This window comes from Silene latifolia, chromosome 1, assembly GCF_048544455.1.
Source record: "Silene latifolia isolate original U9 population chromosome 1, ASM4854445v1, whole genome shotgun sequence".
NCBI lineage: Eukaryota > Viridiplantae > Streptophyta > Magnoliopsida > Caryophyllales > Caryophyllaceae > Silene > Silene latifolia.
The window spans coordinates 16484207-16499816 of record NC_133526.1 but is presented as its reverse complement, the minus strand read 5'-3'; the positions used below and the strand labels follow the sequence as shown (position 1 = coordinate 16499816).

Genomic DNA, 15610 nt, shown 5'->3' with positions numbered 1-15610 from the left:
TTTGGATGCCCGTGCGTTGCAACATGGTAATTAACTTAGTAACAAAAAATTGGTTATAAGGTCTTAATATTTACATCTTACGTCTAATCATTTATTTAGATATGATCAAAAGTCAAAACATCTTATTTAAGAGACGTAAAAAATGTTGAGTTGATATCTAAGTTCCAATGATGCCCCATATTTATAATCATAAGACCACCACATCTTATGTTAATCTTTCGATGTGGGACAATTCTATTATTTTTATATAATTTCACATTATTTTTCAATGTAGGACATACAACATACTAAGAAGTACACAATTTTATATATGTATAAATTATATGAAATCTATACGCTAATGATATCATTTTTACCACGAATCAAATTATGTTATTTTCATAATTTTCTTCACGATATTTTTTTTGCCAAATAAAATATAAAAGTTTTTGGCGCTGTTTGGTAAACAGCATATTGACCAATTTTTAGCATATTTAAGGGTTTTAGCATGTTTGACCAATCAATATGCTAATTTTAGTGTTTGGTAAACAACATATTGAAACAGCATATTTGGAGTCAATATGCTGTTTTACAATATGCTGCTTACCCCAGCATATTGTAAAATAGGAAATTTTTCCCCATTTTACAAAGAAAAGTAACAATCTACTAATCGTAATCTGCCAATTACCAAACACTCAAATTAATTCTGCTAATTATAATATGCTAGTCAAACCTTCTGATAAAATCTGTCATTTATAATCTGCTTTTGTAATCTGCTTATGCTGAAATTAATTCGCTGTTTACCAAACAGAACCTTTATATAAAAATTAGAAACATCACTTGAATATAATATAAGAAATAAATATTATAATAATTAAAAGATTCTCCACTTTATTTTTTACATCGAAATATATTATTTATAATACTTTCCTAAATTAATTTTTAGGAACACCCCACCTTATGATAATTTTCGGATGTGGGACTATTCAACTATTTATATGTAGTATATTTACTACACTTACATTATTTTTCAATGTGGGACAAATAACACACGAAAAAGTATACCATCTTTTTTGCACCTATTTCGATATCCAACCCAATTTAATAATGAGAAAATACTATACTATCTATTTATATTCGTATGTTTTTTCCATTTTTTGTCATAATTAAAATATGTACAAATGATATGTTTTAAATTACATTTTTTTTCCTAACACGACTTTTAAGATGTAATTGAGGTAGCAATAAAATGTATAAACAAATGCAAAATATTTTCTTTTTCTGGTGCGATTTTGATTAATGGTTAAAAATTATGATGTGTTTTAGTTACTCAAATGTAATAAGGCATAATAATTGCCTATATATGAAAGTTAAAAAGATTTAATCTACGATTTTATCAAAGTTAAAAAGCTCATTATTGATTTGTTTATGGATTAAGTATCTTTTTATGCAACACTTGATTGTATTATAATTCATAAATTTTCTATTTTAGTGCAGAGATTATCATTATATATGACACATTAATAACCAATTTATGTATATTTAGCACCCACTTTATTTTTTAATTATGATTTTGTCTTAAATAAAGTTATTATACTATCGATTGTCTTAAAATAAACATTATAATACAGTAATATATAATCGCTTTTATAAATATATACGTGATTAATATTTGTATGGTATTGTTGTAATAAAGGTTTGCCGTTAATACAAACTCTTATAAGAACTCTCTAAGATAATATTTAAGCGATTCAAAAGATTTTGAATTGATACCCCTAAGTTTCAAATATGACTCTTATTTATAATCATGTGATACCTCACGTCATGATAATCTTCTAATGTGGAACAATTCAACTATTTATATGTAGTATATTTACCACACCTACATTATTTTTCAATGTGGGACAAACAATATACTTAGAAATATACCATCTTTTTCACACCTAATTCTGACATTTAACCCAGTTTAATATCTAATTATATAATTTTTCAAAAAAAAATTATGTTACTTTTTTGCTAAATGAGATGTATAAGTTTTTATATAAAAATTATAAACATCACTTGGACATAATATAAAAAATATATATATCATACCGTGGAGATAATGATATAAACTCTTAAGAGCTCTTCAAGACAATGCTTAAGAGACTCAGAAGGTTTTGGGTTGGTATTTAGGTTCTAAGGATGTCTTCTATTTATAATCATATGATCACCCACTTTATGCTAAACTTTCGATGTGGGACAATTCTATTATTTATACGTAATATATTCACCACACCAACATATTTTTCAATGTGGGATAAATAACATATTTAGAAATACACCAACTTTTTCGCACATAGTTCGACATCTAACACTGGTTAATAATAATGAGCAAATACTCTCTCGATTCAAGACCAAATACAACATTCCTTTTTTTACACTATTCATGAACGAATAGAATCTTTACGATTCCTTGCAATATGTAAGATAAAATATGGTCATCTGGGATCTTATTTGATTCACCTAAGTACAATGAGAATATCAATTTTTAAAATTTTTTATAATGTAAACTTAAAATTATTTACGTTGTAATTTGTGTCTTGGCAAATATGTAAATGAAAATGTTGTATTTGGTATTGAATGTAGGGAGTACTATTTATTAATATTTATACGTTTATTTTAATTTTTTTTATCATAATTAAAAATATATGCAAATAATATGATACTATATACTAATGCTAGCATTTCTTTTACCAAAAATCTATTATAATATAATTTTCATAATTTTTTTATAATATTTTTTTGGGAAATGAGATGTATAAGTTTTTATATAAAGATTATAAACATCACTTGAATATAATACATAATATATATATATATATATATATATATATATATATATATATATATATATATATATATATATATATATATATATATATATAGAGAGAGAGAGAGAGAGAGAGAGAGAGAGAGAGAGAGAGAGAGAGAGAGAGAGAGAGAGAGAGAGAGAGAGAGAGAGAGAGATTTAGGATCCGGTGAGAACGATCACTCGGTGAGAACGGTGAGAACGGTGAGAACGCACTATATACAATAGAATATATATAATACAAGCTACACTTTTTTTTTTTTTACCAAATCTCAGATACACTTTTGACTATCGTAGATACACTTTTACCAAAAAATTCTATATACACTTTTTAATAATGTAGATAAACGTTTTTGTTTGTTTGTTTTTTTTTTTTTTTTTACCAAATCTCAGATACACTTTTGACTATCGTAGGTACACTTTTTACCAGAATTCTATATATACTTTTTAATAACGTAGATACACTTTTTTTTTTTTTTTTACCAAATTTCAGATACACTCTTGACTATCGTAGGTACATTTTTTTACCAAAATTCTATACACACTCTTAACAATATGAATACATCTTTTGATAGCCTAGATACATTTTTTTAGATAAATCTCAGATACACTTTATAACAATGTATACACACTTTTTCCCATGCTAGATACACTTTCCCCAAATTTTAAAGCCTAATTTCCAATAAAGTATAAATATTTCACACTTTAAATATTTCAAATTCAGTAATTGGAATCAAGCACCCGAAAGGAGTCTAGTTTTATTATGGTGACGGTAGGTGATGTGTGGCTTACCCGTCTCTACTTGCCCATTCGACAACCATCAACAACGCAGCACACCATCACCTCCGTCACCGAGTCCAGGCATCGACACACACCAATTCAAGACTCCCCTGCATCACTCCATCATCATCAACCGTCACTCACCATTCCTGCCCAGATTCGAGCTCATCTCAACTCTCCCACGATCACCATCAATTTCCCTCCATTCAAACATTCTCGCACCATTCATCATAATCACCATGCATTTCGAACAACAACCCAGCAACCACCATCTCCACCTCACCTCTGATCTGAGAACAAGCTCGTCATCAACCAAGTTCACACCTCCCTCGCCATTCCTCCGTCGGCAACCACCTGTACCTGCAAATAACATAAACTCTTAAGAGCTCTCCAAAACAATACTTAAGAGACTCAAAAGATTTTGGTTGGTATATAGATTTCAATGATGACTCCTATTTATAATCATAGGACTCATCCACCTTATGTTAATCTTTCGATGTGGGACAATTCTATAATTTATACGTATTATAATCACCACACTAACATTGCTTTTCAATGTGAGACATATAACATATTAAGAAATACATCATCTTTAATATATGCAAATCATATGAAATTTATACTCTAATGAAAGCATTTTTTACCACGAATCTAATTATATTATCTTCATAATTTTTATAACGACATTTTTTTGCCAAATGAAATGTCAAAGTTTTTATATAAAAATTAGAAACTTCTCATGAATATAAAATAGGAAATATAGATATTATAATAATTAAAAGATTCTCCACTTTATTTTTTATGTGAAAAATATTATTTATGAAACTTTCCTAAATTAATTTTTGATGATGTGGACGCTCTAGAATCGCTCGAAAAAACTCTCTTTTATGTATATATATAGATTTGGAAAATATTTGCGTCCTTCTGGAGGACGTCCTCACTACACCCAAAAGGACTGAGGAGGATGACAAAAAATGAAATTACCATGGACACGGCTCAAAATACCATTGACACGCGTCAGACACGTGCTCAAATAAAAGATGAAAGTTAGACACGGTCTTACAGGTGTCCGACACGTTTTGACGTGTGTCGTGTCCAACACAGGTGTCCGACACGGGAACACCGATTATGAGAAGTGTCCGTACAACCTAGGTAGTACTACAACTTCTACCACCACCTTCATTTTTTATTATTTCTCTAGTTCTTATGTAACGTCATCTAAATCTCTCGAGAGATCACATGGTCGGATGCTTCTCTTAATTCAATATTATTCTGGATGTTGTTCAATTGTATTATTTTCTTCTTCTATCTTAGTAAAACTTATCGTGCATTTAATGTCAACACACGAGTTTTTGCCTCACATTTGTGAAAGTTTACAAAAATGGTTGCAAAGCTCGATTTTGGATGATTAACTAATGATGGGTTTTAACAAAAACCAGTCACAAAATCGGGGTCATCCATCACTCTGCTTGTTTCAATATTATTCTTCCTTCGATTCTTTAGAATTACAAAAAGCAGTCATAAAATAGCTAATTTTTATTATAAAATGCTCACTTTTATCTGTTACATTATAAAATAGTAACGCATTATAAATAATATTTATTCGAAGGTGACATAAACTCGATACGACGTAACTACATGTATAAATCAATATATCCCAATAATTAAATTTGTATTGTGTGATGTTGTTGTCAAAATGGGCACCATTGAATTGTCTTAAAGTAGGGGTGGAGGAAGGTCACTAATCATAGCAATCAAGCAACGGTTAATTCACAAAGTTTGAAATAAAAGATTGGTTAATGACTAGATTAGCACAAGAGAGGTCCCATGGATAATAATAATTGATACGACTGACTTTAAATAAATTAATAAGAAATAAACCTTGATAAGGATATTTCTGCTGTTTTCCTGTCTTTATTCTCATTTTCCTACCAATATCGGCAGCAGTTAGTCTTGCTGAAGACGGGTCGGAGCAAGTGACGGGTAATGTCACTCACAAAACTGATAGGGGGGACAAGGTGGGGGGCATCCCCATGTGTTTACCTCTCTCCTCTATTTGGATCATTTGTGAGAGTAAATGGTATTCGTTACTCCAAAATGACGGATACGTGCCGTCTTCAATGATATTTTATGCTATATTATATCTATAGGGTATATTATAGATGGGATGTTATCCATGTACAACATAATTAAATACGGACTACTTTTGTTCACAAATACTCTAACAAAACACAAAATCGTTTTACACTAGACTTAAAACATACTGGATCGGAAAAAATACTAATTTGTGAAACTCTTTTATTTTATTTTTTTGGTAGAAGAAAATGACAGATAAATTGAAATTCATGGCAAACCTCTCAGATTGCAATGACGAAAGTTCAAGTAATTACCACTGCGAAGGCGTCGACTTCGAGGTCGACGAAGATGTGTTATCTATTGGAATAAAGAAGTTGCATCTTGTTCCTAAAAAGAAACTTGTGGTGTTTGACTTAAATGGTCTGTTAATATATCGTGACCACATGGTCAACAAATTTTCATTTCCGGAAGATCGATGTCCTGATGGAGTTTATGGTTCACAAGTTGGTAATGTCTTCATTATCACTTTCATTATTATCATTTATGTGTTACGAGTAATTGTTTTATTTTGATTTTGAGTAAGACTCCTATAAAACGGTATTATAACAATAAAACATGTTCGTTGCACACTAACAAGGATTATTGTTTATAGCGCATAGTAAAAATGATGATCAACAAATGAAAATGGTCACAAATTAGCAAGATCGTTACTTATTCTATCAAAAATGGTGCGGAATAATAATAAAATACGAGTAATTAGTTAGTTTACAGCGGTTTTAGACAAAAAAAAAAAGTTCTCTTAAATATCGTCTATTCTTTTTTAGTCCCTTAATTACATTTAACGTGGATTCAATGTTATCTTATTTCTGTTTCCTTATCTTGTGTTTAAGTTTATAAGAGGCCGTTCCTGGAAAAGTTTATGAAGTTCTGTCTCCAACGATTTGAAGTGGGTATATGGTCTGCTTGTCAATTGTAAGTTCTTTTTATAGTCATTTTACTCGAAAATACTCATATTGTGAAACAACATACTGATTCCGTTTATTTACCTATTCAAATAATTTTGTGATTTTAAAATTAAGTTAATCTGTATTAAAACTATTCCGCGAAAAAATTTATATTAAGCATAATCTTCTCTTAATAAGCCTCACAAATGAATTTATAATTTTACAGGCATAACATCAATGGTATCCTTGGATGTGTTCTCCAAGACTTCAAAAGCCGATTCTTATTTGTTTGGGTATGTTATACATGTTATTCGAAAGATGCAGAAACAGAAGGAGAATAGAAATACCAGATGAATTATAAGCGATTAGGAAGAAAAACCCGAAAGTAGTGCCGTGGTAGAAGTCACTGCCTTGAAAACTATTTCTCAGGTACGACCGTGGTGGCGATCAGCTAGTGCCGGTAGTTCCCCAAGGTTAACACTACAGTCCCCACGCAGTTTCGCCCACTCAGAACTGTGAGACTTGGAATGATGAAATCAGCAATACCCAGAAATAATGAGAGAGAGCAGAGAAGACGAAGAGAGAAGAGAGTTTGATTTTCTGTGTGTTAAAGGTGTGGAATAGCTGCTGTATTTATACAGCAGAGCAGGCAGTTTTAGGAGCCAAAAACTGCTCGGGAGAGAATAACTCACCCACTAACAGCACTGACTTATTCCACTAACAGCCCAATAGACTGTTTCAACTAAACAGAAGCACTCCACTCGGATGCGGCCCAAAAAGATAGGCACAGTCCGCCGCAGGCGATTGCCGAATCCCGAATCACGAATCCGGATCCGGGTCGGGCCGGGCTCGAGCACGGGCGCGCGAGCTGAATTAAGCACCTCGCAAGGCTTCCACAAAAGCCTCCCTTGACCCACTAGTGATAGTGTAAGGTAAGAGAACATATATAAACACATGAAACTCTCTTTTCCTCACCAATGTGGGACAATTGGAAAAATAGGAAAGCCTCACATAAGTCTCTATTTCCAACAATCCCCCACTAGGGGCGCCAGAGACAAGAAGAAAAAGAATTCTGGGTAAAGGAAGGATTGTATACTTAGGTATCAATATCTTTCGATTTGAATTGATACTTTAGTGCAATGAGGAAACAACTTACTTACAGCGAGAGAATATCTTGCGATTTGAATTCCTAGCTAAGCTTCGGTCGATACCCCCCACAACACATATCATACCTTCAGATTAAGATCATTCCGCGAAAGTGCAACGCGCTCTTTTAGAGCTATGCGTTTACCTCGGTACTAATAGATGTGTTCAGAAGACTTCTCATAGTCTAATGATCGTTACACCTACATAGGTGACTCAAGTGCTTTTCAATAGAACTTCTCACATGAGTCATTAAGGACTAAGTCCAGCCTGGTGTATGATTCATGCAAGTGCGTCTCAAAAGCACCACCATAAAGGCTATGAATCATACAACGCCATAGGAATAGAAGCTTTAGACCTAGTCAAGTCTCACTCTTGACCTAAGGACTTAAGCCCCATTCCCCTCGACGTATCAACGACTAGTCTCCTAGCCAGCCCTTTGGTAAAGGGATCAGCAAGATTTTTTTCGGACTTCACATAGTCCAAAGCAATCACTTCGTTGTCTTGGAGTTGTCTAACTGCAGCGTGCCTTATTCGAATGTGTCTCTTCTTTGAATTGTAGACACTATTCTTTGCAACACCAACAGCAGCCTGCGAGTCACAGTGTAGGGAGACCGGTGTTAGCCGTCCGCCCCACACTGGTATATCAGCTAAAAGGTTTCTCAACCATTCAGCCTCTTGTCCTGCCAACTCAAGAGCTATGAACTCAGAATCCATGGTAGAGCGTGCAATACAAGTCTGTTTAGAGGACTTCCACGATATAGCACATCCACCCATGGTAAAGACATAACCACTAGTAGAACAGATCTCATCGTTACCTGCAACCCAGTTCGCATCACAATATCCCTCTAACACAGCAGGAAATTTGCTATAATGCAAACATAAGTCAACTGTTCCTTTTAGGTACTTTAGTAAACGACGAAGAGCATTCCAGTGTTCATTACTAGAGTTATGTGTATAACGACTCAGTCTACTAACTGCATAAGCAATATCTGGTCGAGTACAGTTCATTAAAAATATCACACTACCTAGGATTTTAGCATACTCTTCTTGGGAAACACTCTTACCCAAGTTTTTACTCAATGGTATACTATGATCATAGGGTGTTCTAGCAGGCACATCATCAAGGCAATTAAACTTTCTCAACATAATGAGATTGACTTAGACAGATTCCATTGGGGTTTCGGATGACCTTAACTCCTAGGATAACATCAGCTTCTCCTAAGTCCTTCATCTCAAATTGTGATGACAAAAAATCTTTGGTTCTAATTATGACCTCCAAATTATTACCAAGTATTAACATGTCATCAACATATAAGCATATAATTACACAATCAGATCCCATTATTTTTGAATAAACACATGAATCAGAATTGTTAACCACATACCCATTACTTATCAAAGTGTTGTTAAATTTCTCATACCACTGTTTAGGTGCTTGTTTCAGTCCATAAAGCGACTTGTTCAGTTTACACACTTTACTCTCTTGACCCTCAATCACAAAACCTTCAGGTTGAGACATATAGATCTCTTCCCTTAGTTCACCATTCAAAAGGCGTTTTAACATCCATCGATGTATAACAAGGTTATGAATAGCAGCTAAGGCGACAAGAGTCCTAATAGTCGAAATTTTGGTCACAGGAGAGTAAGTATCAAAATAATCAATACCCTTCTTTTGTGTAAAGCCTCTAACTACAAGTCTAGCTTTGAACCTCTCTATTGTACCGTCAGGTCTCATTTTCTTTTTAAAGATCCATTTACTTGTAATGGGTTTACTACCTTTAGGTAAATCAGTCAACTCCCAAGTCTGATTTGACACAATAGAGTCAAGTTCACTTTTAATAGCATCTTTCCAAAAATTAGTATCAATGGATTTCATTGCCTCGCTATAGGTTTTTGGGTCATCTTCTATTAAAAAGGCTGAAACAAACTCATCACTAGTACAAACAGTGTATCCAAGTTCAGACAACATAGTTGTATCATAATCATCACCAAAGTTCTTTGGGCATCTAGGTCTTTTACTTCTTCTAGGTTCAATAGAAACATTCATAGAAGTGCTAGTACTAGCATGTGAAGACAAATCAGAAGATGCAACAGATAAACTAGGAGATGGTACAACAGTTTTCTGAAAAAGAAAAACATGCTCAAAAAATTCGGCATCTCTAGCCTCAGATATAGAACGGTCACTCAAAGACATAAATCTATAAGCAGAGCTATTTTGAGCATAACCTATAAACACACAATCATAGGTCTTAGGTCCAACGGTAGGTCTCCTAAAATCAGGTAATCCCACTTTAGCTAAACACCCCCATACCCTAAGGAAGCTCAGGTTAGGAGGATAGCCCTTCCAAATCTCGTAGGGTGTCTTGTCAATTTTCTTATGAGGTACACGGTTAAGATTGTGATAAGCTTAAAGAATTGCTTCCCCCCACAAATCGTCAGATAGGCCAGAACTTAAAAGCATAGCATTCATCATTTCTTTTAAGGTTCTATTTTTACGTTCAGCTACACCATTGGATTGGGGTAAGTAAGGTGGACTAGTCTCATGTATTAAACCGTTTGCAGCACAAAAGTCAGCTAGATAACTGGATTTATACTCACCACCTCTATCACTTCTTACCCTTTTAATTTTCCTGTCATGTTTTTTCTCAACTTCATTCTTAAAGTTTATAAAAGATTGTTCTGCTTCATCTTTAGTCTTAAGCAAATAGACACGGGTGTATCTAGAACAGTCATCTATAAACGTAACATAATAATTCTTGCCATCTCTACTTGCAACATTTTTGAAGTCAGTTAGGTCGGTGTGAATTAACTTAAGAAGACTCGTGTTCCTAGTAGTCACATGTTTATTAGGCTTCTTTGTAAACTTAGCCTCAACACAGCTAGCACATTTAGAGAATTCTTGACTTGTCAAACTCGGAATTAAACTCATAGTTCTAAATTTTTTAATGTAATCCACATTCACATGACCTAACCTACCATGCCAAATATCAATAGACTCAGCGATATAAGCAGAAGAAGATGCAATATTATTAATAGCAGATTCAGTGTTCAATACAAAAAAAACCCCAGAAAGATAACCCTTGCCCACAAATTCCCCATTACGCGACATTACCACCTTGTCAGCCTCAAAAACAAGTTTCAAACCAGCTTTGTTTAATAAGACACCAGACACAAGGTTTCGACGCAATGAGAGTACAAATAAAACATTACTGAGAGCAAGTGTTTTCCCCGAGGTGAGTTTGAGAAAGATCTTGCCTTTGCCTGTGATCTTTGTGTGGGATTTACCTGTATGCATCCCTTTATTTTTAAGGATTATAACGAATTATAAAGTGATGAATGCTAGTCATAAAATTAAATTACATAAACAAAAGGGTAAAGAGAATTAGAAATAACCTTCGGTCCTAGCTAATTCGGCCTATGAACAAAATCACAATGATATTCTCCTATCAGTTGCACTCAAGATGCTCCGAGAAATACCCCTCAAAATTGCTAGAATGAGATCCCCAATTTTCTGTAAATATTAGGGTTTTTGTGTAATTTTCTGATGAGAGAAATGATGAGCAAAACTAGGTTAAAATTAGGTTCGAAAAATAATGATCTCTCATCCCTTATAAAACTGAGTATAAGGTGTAATAGGGTAGATATTTTCCTTCCAAATTTTCGGCCCATATACCGAAATTTAGAGAGTTAATTTCTCTTTTTTTTCGGTTATTCCAAAAATGTATAAAATGTGTAAATTGTCATCTAGTGAGGATCGAATCCATGACCTCTTTGTTTGAGTACCCTCACTATTACCACTATGACACATTCATCTTGTTGATATTAAATATAACCGATTACATTTAATTACGAATTAACAGATTAATTCGTCCAAGCTAACATTACATACATGTAATTAAATATAACTTATTATATTCAATTTACTTAATTGATGATTAATTCGTCTCAACTAATATTATTTAATCTTCATTAAATAATTGTCTCATCAACACATTGACTAACTGTTTAGTCATATTAGGCATCAATGTGATCTTATTTCTATAATCACATCTCTCAAACACATCCTATAGGTGTGACCTTTAGGGACCAGTTGATCACCGCCATCTGTATGATAATAACGTCAAACTTTCTAGCAAGCCAACCATTATTAGGTAATCGTTAACCAACTGATTAAATATACGAAGTATACCCTTGTGAACCTGTAAGAGATTTACAAATGTTATCACACTAATTTGTGGAGGACACAAGCTCCAACACTTTGCAGATGAAGAGTTACCCATGTAGACGCATTCCCCATCAGCAACTTCCTCGAACTCAGCAAATAAACCCCTATCAGCACAGAGGTGTCTCGAAGCTCCAGTATCCAAGACCCATTCAGCAACATTACCCACCAGATTAGCTTCCACAACCACAGCTGCAATAACATCATCAGTCACAGCAACATTGGCCTCAACAGATTTCTTCTCAGAGCATTGGTAGGCTTTGTGACCAGCTTTTCCCCAAATATAGCAGACTATAGGACCCTTAGCAGCTTTCTGAATCTTAGGAACCGGTTTGGTATGCTTCCCTGGACCATTCTTCTTAGCAGGACCCTGGTTCTTACCATGACCAACCTTGGCCTTACCCTTACCCTTATATTTCTCAGCATAAGACGGACCACCAGATTCAACCAGATTAGCTTTAACAAAGAAGAATAAAAGCGAATGCAGTCACAGATTGACTAGCAGGAAGGTCTTTAAGGCGATTAGCCTCCTCGGTCCTCATATGTCCTATAAGTTCCTTAAGGGATAAGTCTTTCTTTTTGTGCTTAAGTTGGTTTTTGTAATCGGACCGGGAGGGAGGGAATTTCTCTAGCGTAACATTAGCTACAAAGATATCATCAAGTTTCATGCCCTCATTCACAACATCAGCACATAAGTTTTCATAGACATGGACTTGATCCATGATAGGTTTCCCGTCAGCCATTTGAAATCCCAACCATTTTCCCACAACATACTTCTTTTTCCCCGCATCATCGGCCCCATACTTGGTTTCTAAAGCCTCCCAAATAAATTTAGCCGACTTATTCACAGCAAATAAATCGAACAAGGTGTTTGTCATATTATTCAGAATGTGACACCTAGCAGTTTTGTTGTCTTGGACTTAACATCTTTAGAGGGAGGAGGGGTTTTCTCAGCATCAGTAGGGGTGATAGGCTTAGGCGGGTCACTAAATAAAACGTAATCAATTTCTAACTGCTCAAAATACATCAACAATTTCTGGGACCAACGCTTATAATTGTGACCATCCAACGACTCTAGTTTCGACATATCAGGAACAATTTTCGAGATAACAGACATGTTGCAGCAACAAATAATTTTTAAATTGTTATTCGAAAGATGCAGAAACAGAAGGAGAATAGAAATACTAGATGAATTATAAGCGATTAGGAAGAAAAACCCGAAAGTAGTGCCGTGGTAGAAGCCACTGCCTTGAAAACTATTTCTCCGGTACGACCGTGGTGGCGATCAGCTAGTGCCGGTAGTTCCCCAAGGTTAACACTACAGTCCCCACGCAGTTCCGCCCACTCAGAACTGTGAGACTTGGAACGATGAAATCAGCAATACCCAGAAATAATGAGAGAGAGAGAGCAGAGAAGACGAAGAGAGAAGAGAGTTTGATTTTCTGTGTGTTAAAGGTGTGGAATAGCTGCTGTATTTATACAGCAGTGCAGGTGGTTTTAGGAGCCAAAAACTGCTCGGGAGAGAATAATTCACCCACTAACAGCACTGACTTATTCCACTAACAGCCCAATAGACTGTTTCAACTAAATAGAAGCACTCCACTCGGATGCGGCACAAAAAGATAGGCACAGCCCGCCGCAGGCGATTGCCGAATCCCAAATCACGAATCCGGATCCGGGCCGGGTCGGCCTCGGGCACGAGTGCGCGAGCTGAATTAAGCACCTCGCAAGGCTTCCACAAAAGCCTCCCTTGAACAACTAATGATAGTGTAAGGTAAGAGAACATATATAAACACATGAAACTCTCTTTTCCTCACCAATGTGGGACAATTGGAAAAATAGGAAAGCCTCACATAAGCCCCTATTTTCAACAATACATACTGACTTATCAATTTTTGAAAGCGAACACTCATTTTCGAAACAAAAGATATATAAAAAAAAACTCTAAAATCGTTATAAACCCATTGCTATCGGTTATCTGAAATGTTTATAGTGTGTTCCTTTATACAACGGACTTAAACGAGAATTTATACGCATGTATATGTTGCCAGAATCAGGATCATTGCTCAAACTATGGATACAGAATGCCTGGTAATAAGAGGAAGCCTCTGTTCTTCAAAGAGTTGACCAAGCTTTGGTCAAACCTAGGGCTCCAGTTTTCTGAATCAAACACTTTGCTAATTGATGATGACCCTTACAAAGCTCTCCTAAATCCGGTATTGTTTCTCGTGCTACAACAAATCTCGTCATAATAAAGTTCCATTTTTCTATACTCCTTATTCTTAGATAAGTGAGTTTTGTTATGCAGTGGCGAGTACAGAAATAAACTTGAGTTATTGATTTTATAGTAAAAATGTCTTTGACGAATCTTTTTTATATGTAGGCAAACACAGGAATATTTCTCGACACTTATAATGTCAAGGATGCTACTGATAATGCTCTATGTGAGTCGACTCTCTGCGTATCTAATATTTCATGTTTAAACTCGAGGCTTTATCTGATCAAATATTTCGGAACAGATTTGAAGAATGAACTAGGCTTATTTTTGGAGGGATTAGCAGACGCTAAGGATGTACCTTCATACGTAAAATTGCACCGGATTGGGCAGCCTGCTGTGGGGCCTACCCACCCTGATTGGGACTTCTACTCGACAATTCGTGGTTGCCGTTTCAAGAATTGATCACTGCTCGTTCACTTTCTATCGTGGCTACGTGTACACCCATTGCGGAATGGTAGAAGCTTTCAGTAATAGTTTTGTTATTTTTCCTCCTTTGTTGCAAAGGCTTAGCTAGTACTTTTGTGTCGTCGACGTTTTTCATCTACGATTTGAAACATGAATTTCTATTCGGTTTTTCGCTTCTTAATTATGGTTGTGAATGCTTGAATAAATCAGACATATTTGATATTTTCAGTTCAAATTGTAGTCAAGCTTAACGTTTTCGTTTAACTGCTATGGAAGTAGGGAGAATTAGGTACTCCATACCTAATTTAATTTGGTTCGCACACTGTTTGGTTCAACAAAACTCAAAACCTAAAACGCTGCCGATAACTGTTCTACATATACTTTTTTTTTTCTAGTTTCAGTTTATTTTTTCTGATAATGTAATTAATTTTAATTTTTTGCTTACCATTTAGTGATTTTCTTCGTTTCGGTTAATCACCTTTCAAAAATTGAGAATCGTAACCGAACCTAAAAAAATGCACATTTTTCTGTGTTTGGGTTCTATTATTACGGTTCGATTTATACGGTACACCCCTACCTTGAACGACGTACAAGAGATCAAAACAAAAACCCTAAAATTTGATTATCTCCCTTCTTCCCACTATCATTTCCCTTCTTCCCACTATCATCTTCAATTCCTAGTGATTGCCAAGCGCCTGATAAAATAAATATTCCCTCCTATTCATTTTAATTTTTCCCTTTTAAAAGGACACGCAAATTAAGAGGAGAATTATTTTATTGTAAAGTATTGGGTAGTGTAAGGTAAGTGGAGAGATGGAAGGTATTATTGTGGGGTAAGATGATTAAAATAAGTATTGTTGTGAAGTAAGATGATTAAAATAATATAAAGTATGAGTGTTGTGGGGTAAGGTGATTAAAATAAGTAAAAA

General features: G+C 34.6%; 1 protein-coding gene across 1 annotated transcript; it reads left to right on the top strand.

Annotated features, from left to right (window-relative positions):
• Positions 1-5833: 5833 nt before the first annotated feature.
• On the top strand, positions 5834-14926 carry LOC141652850 (uncharacterized). Its single transcript, XM_074460486.1, has 6 exons — positions 5834-6193; positions 6577-6658; positions 6857-6923; positions 14050-14214; positions 14382-14442; positions 14518-14926. The coding sequence occupies exons 1-6, from the start codon at positions 5935-5937 to the stop codon at positions 14676-14678; spliced, it is 795 nt and encodes a 264-aa protein (XP_074316587.1). The 5' UTR covers positions 5834-5934; the 3' UTR covers positions 14679-14926.
• The last annotated feature ends 684 nt before the right edge of the window (positions 14927-15610 follow it).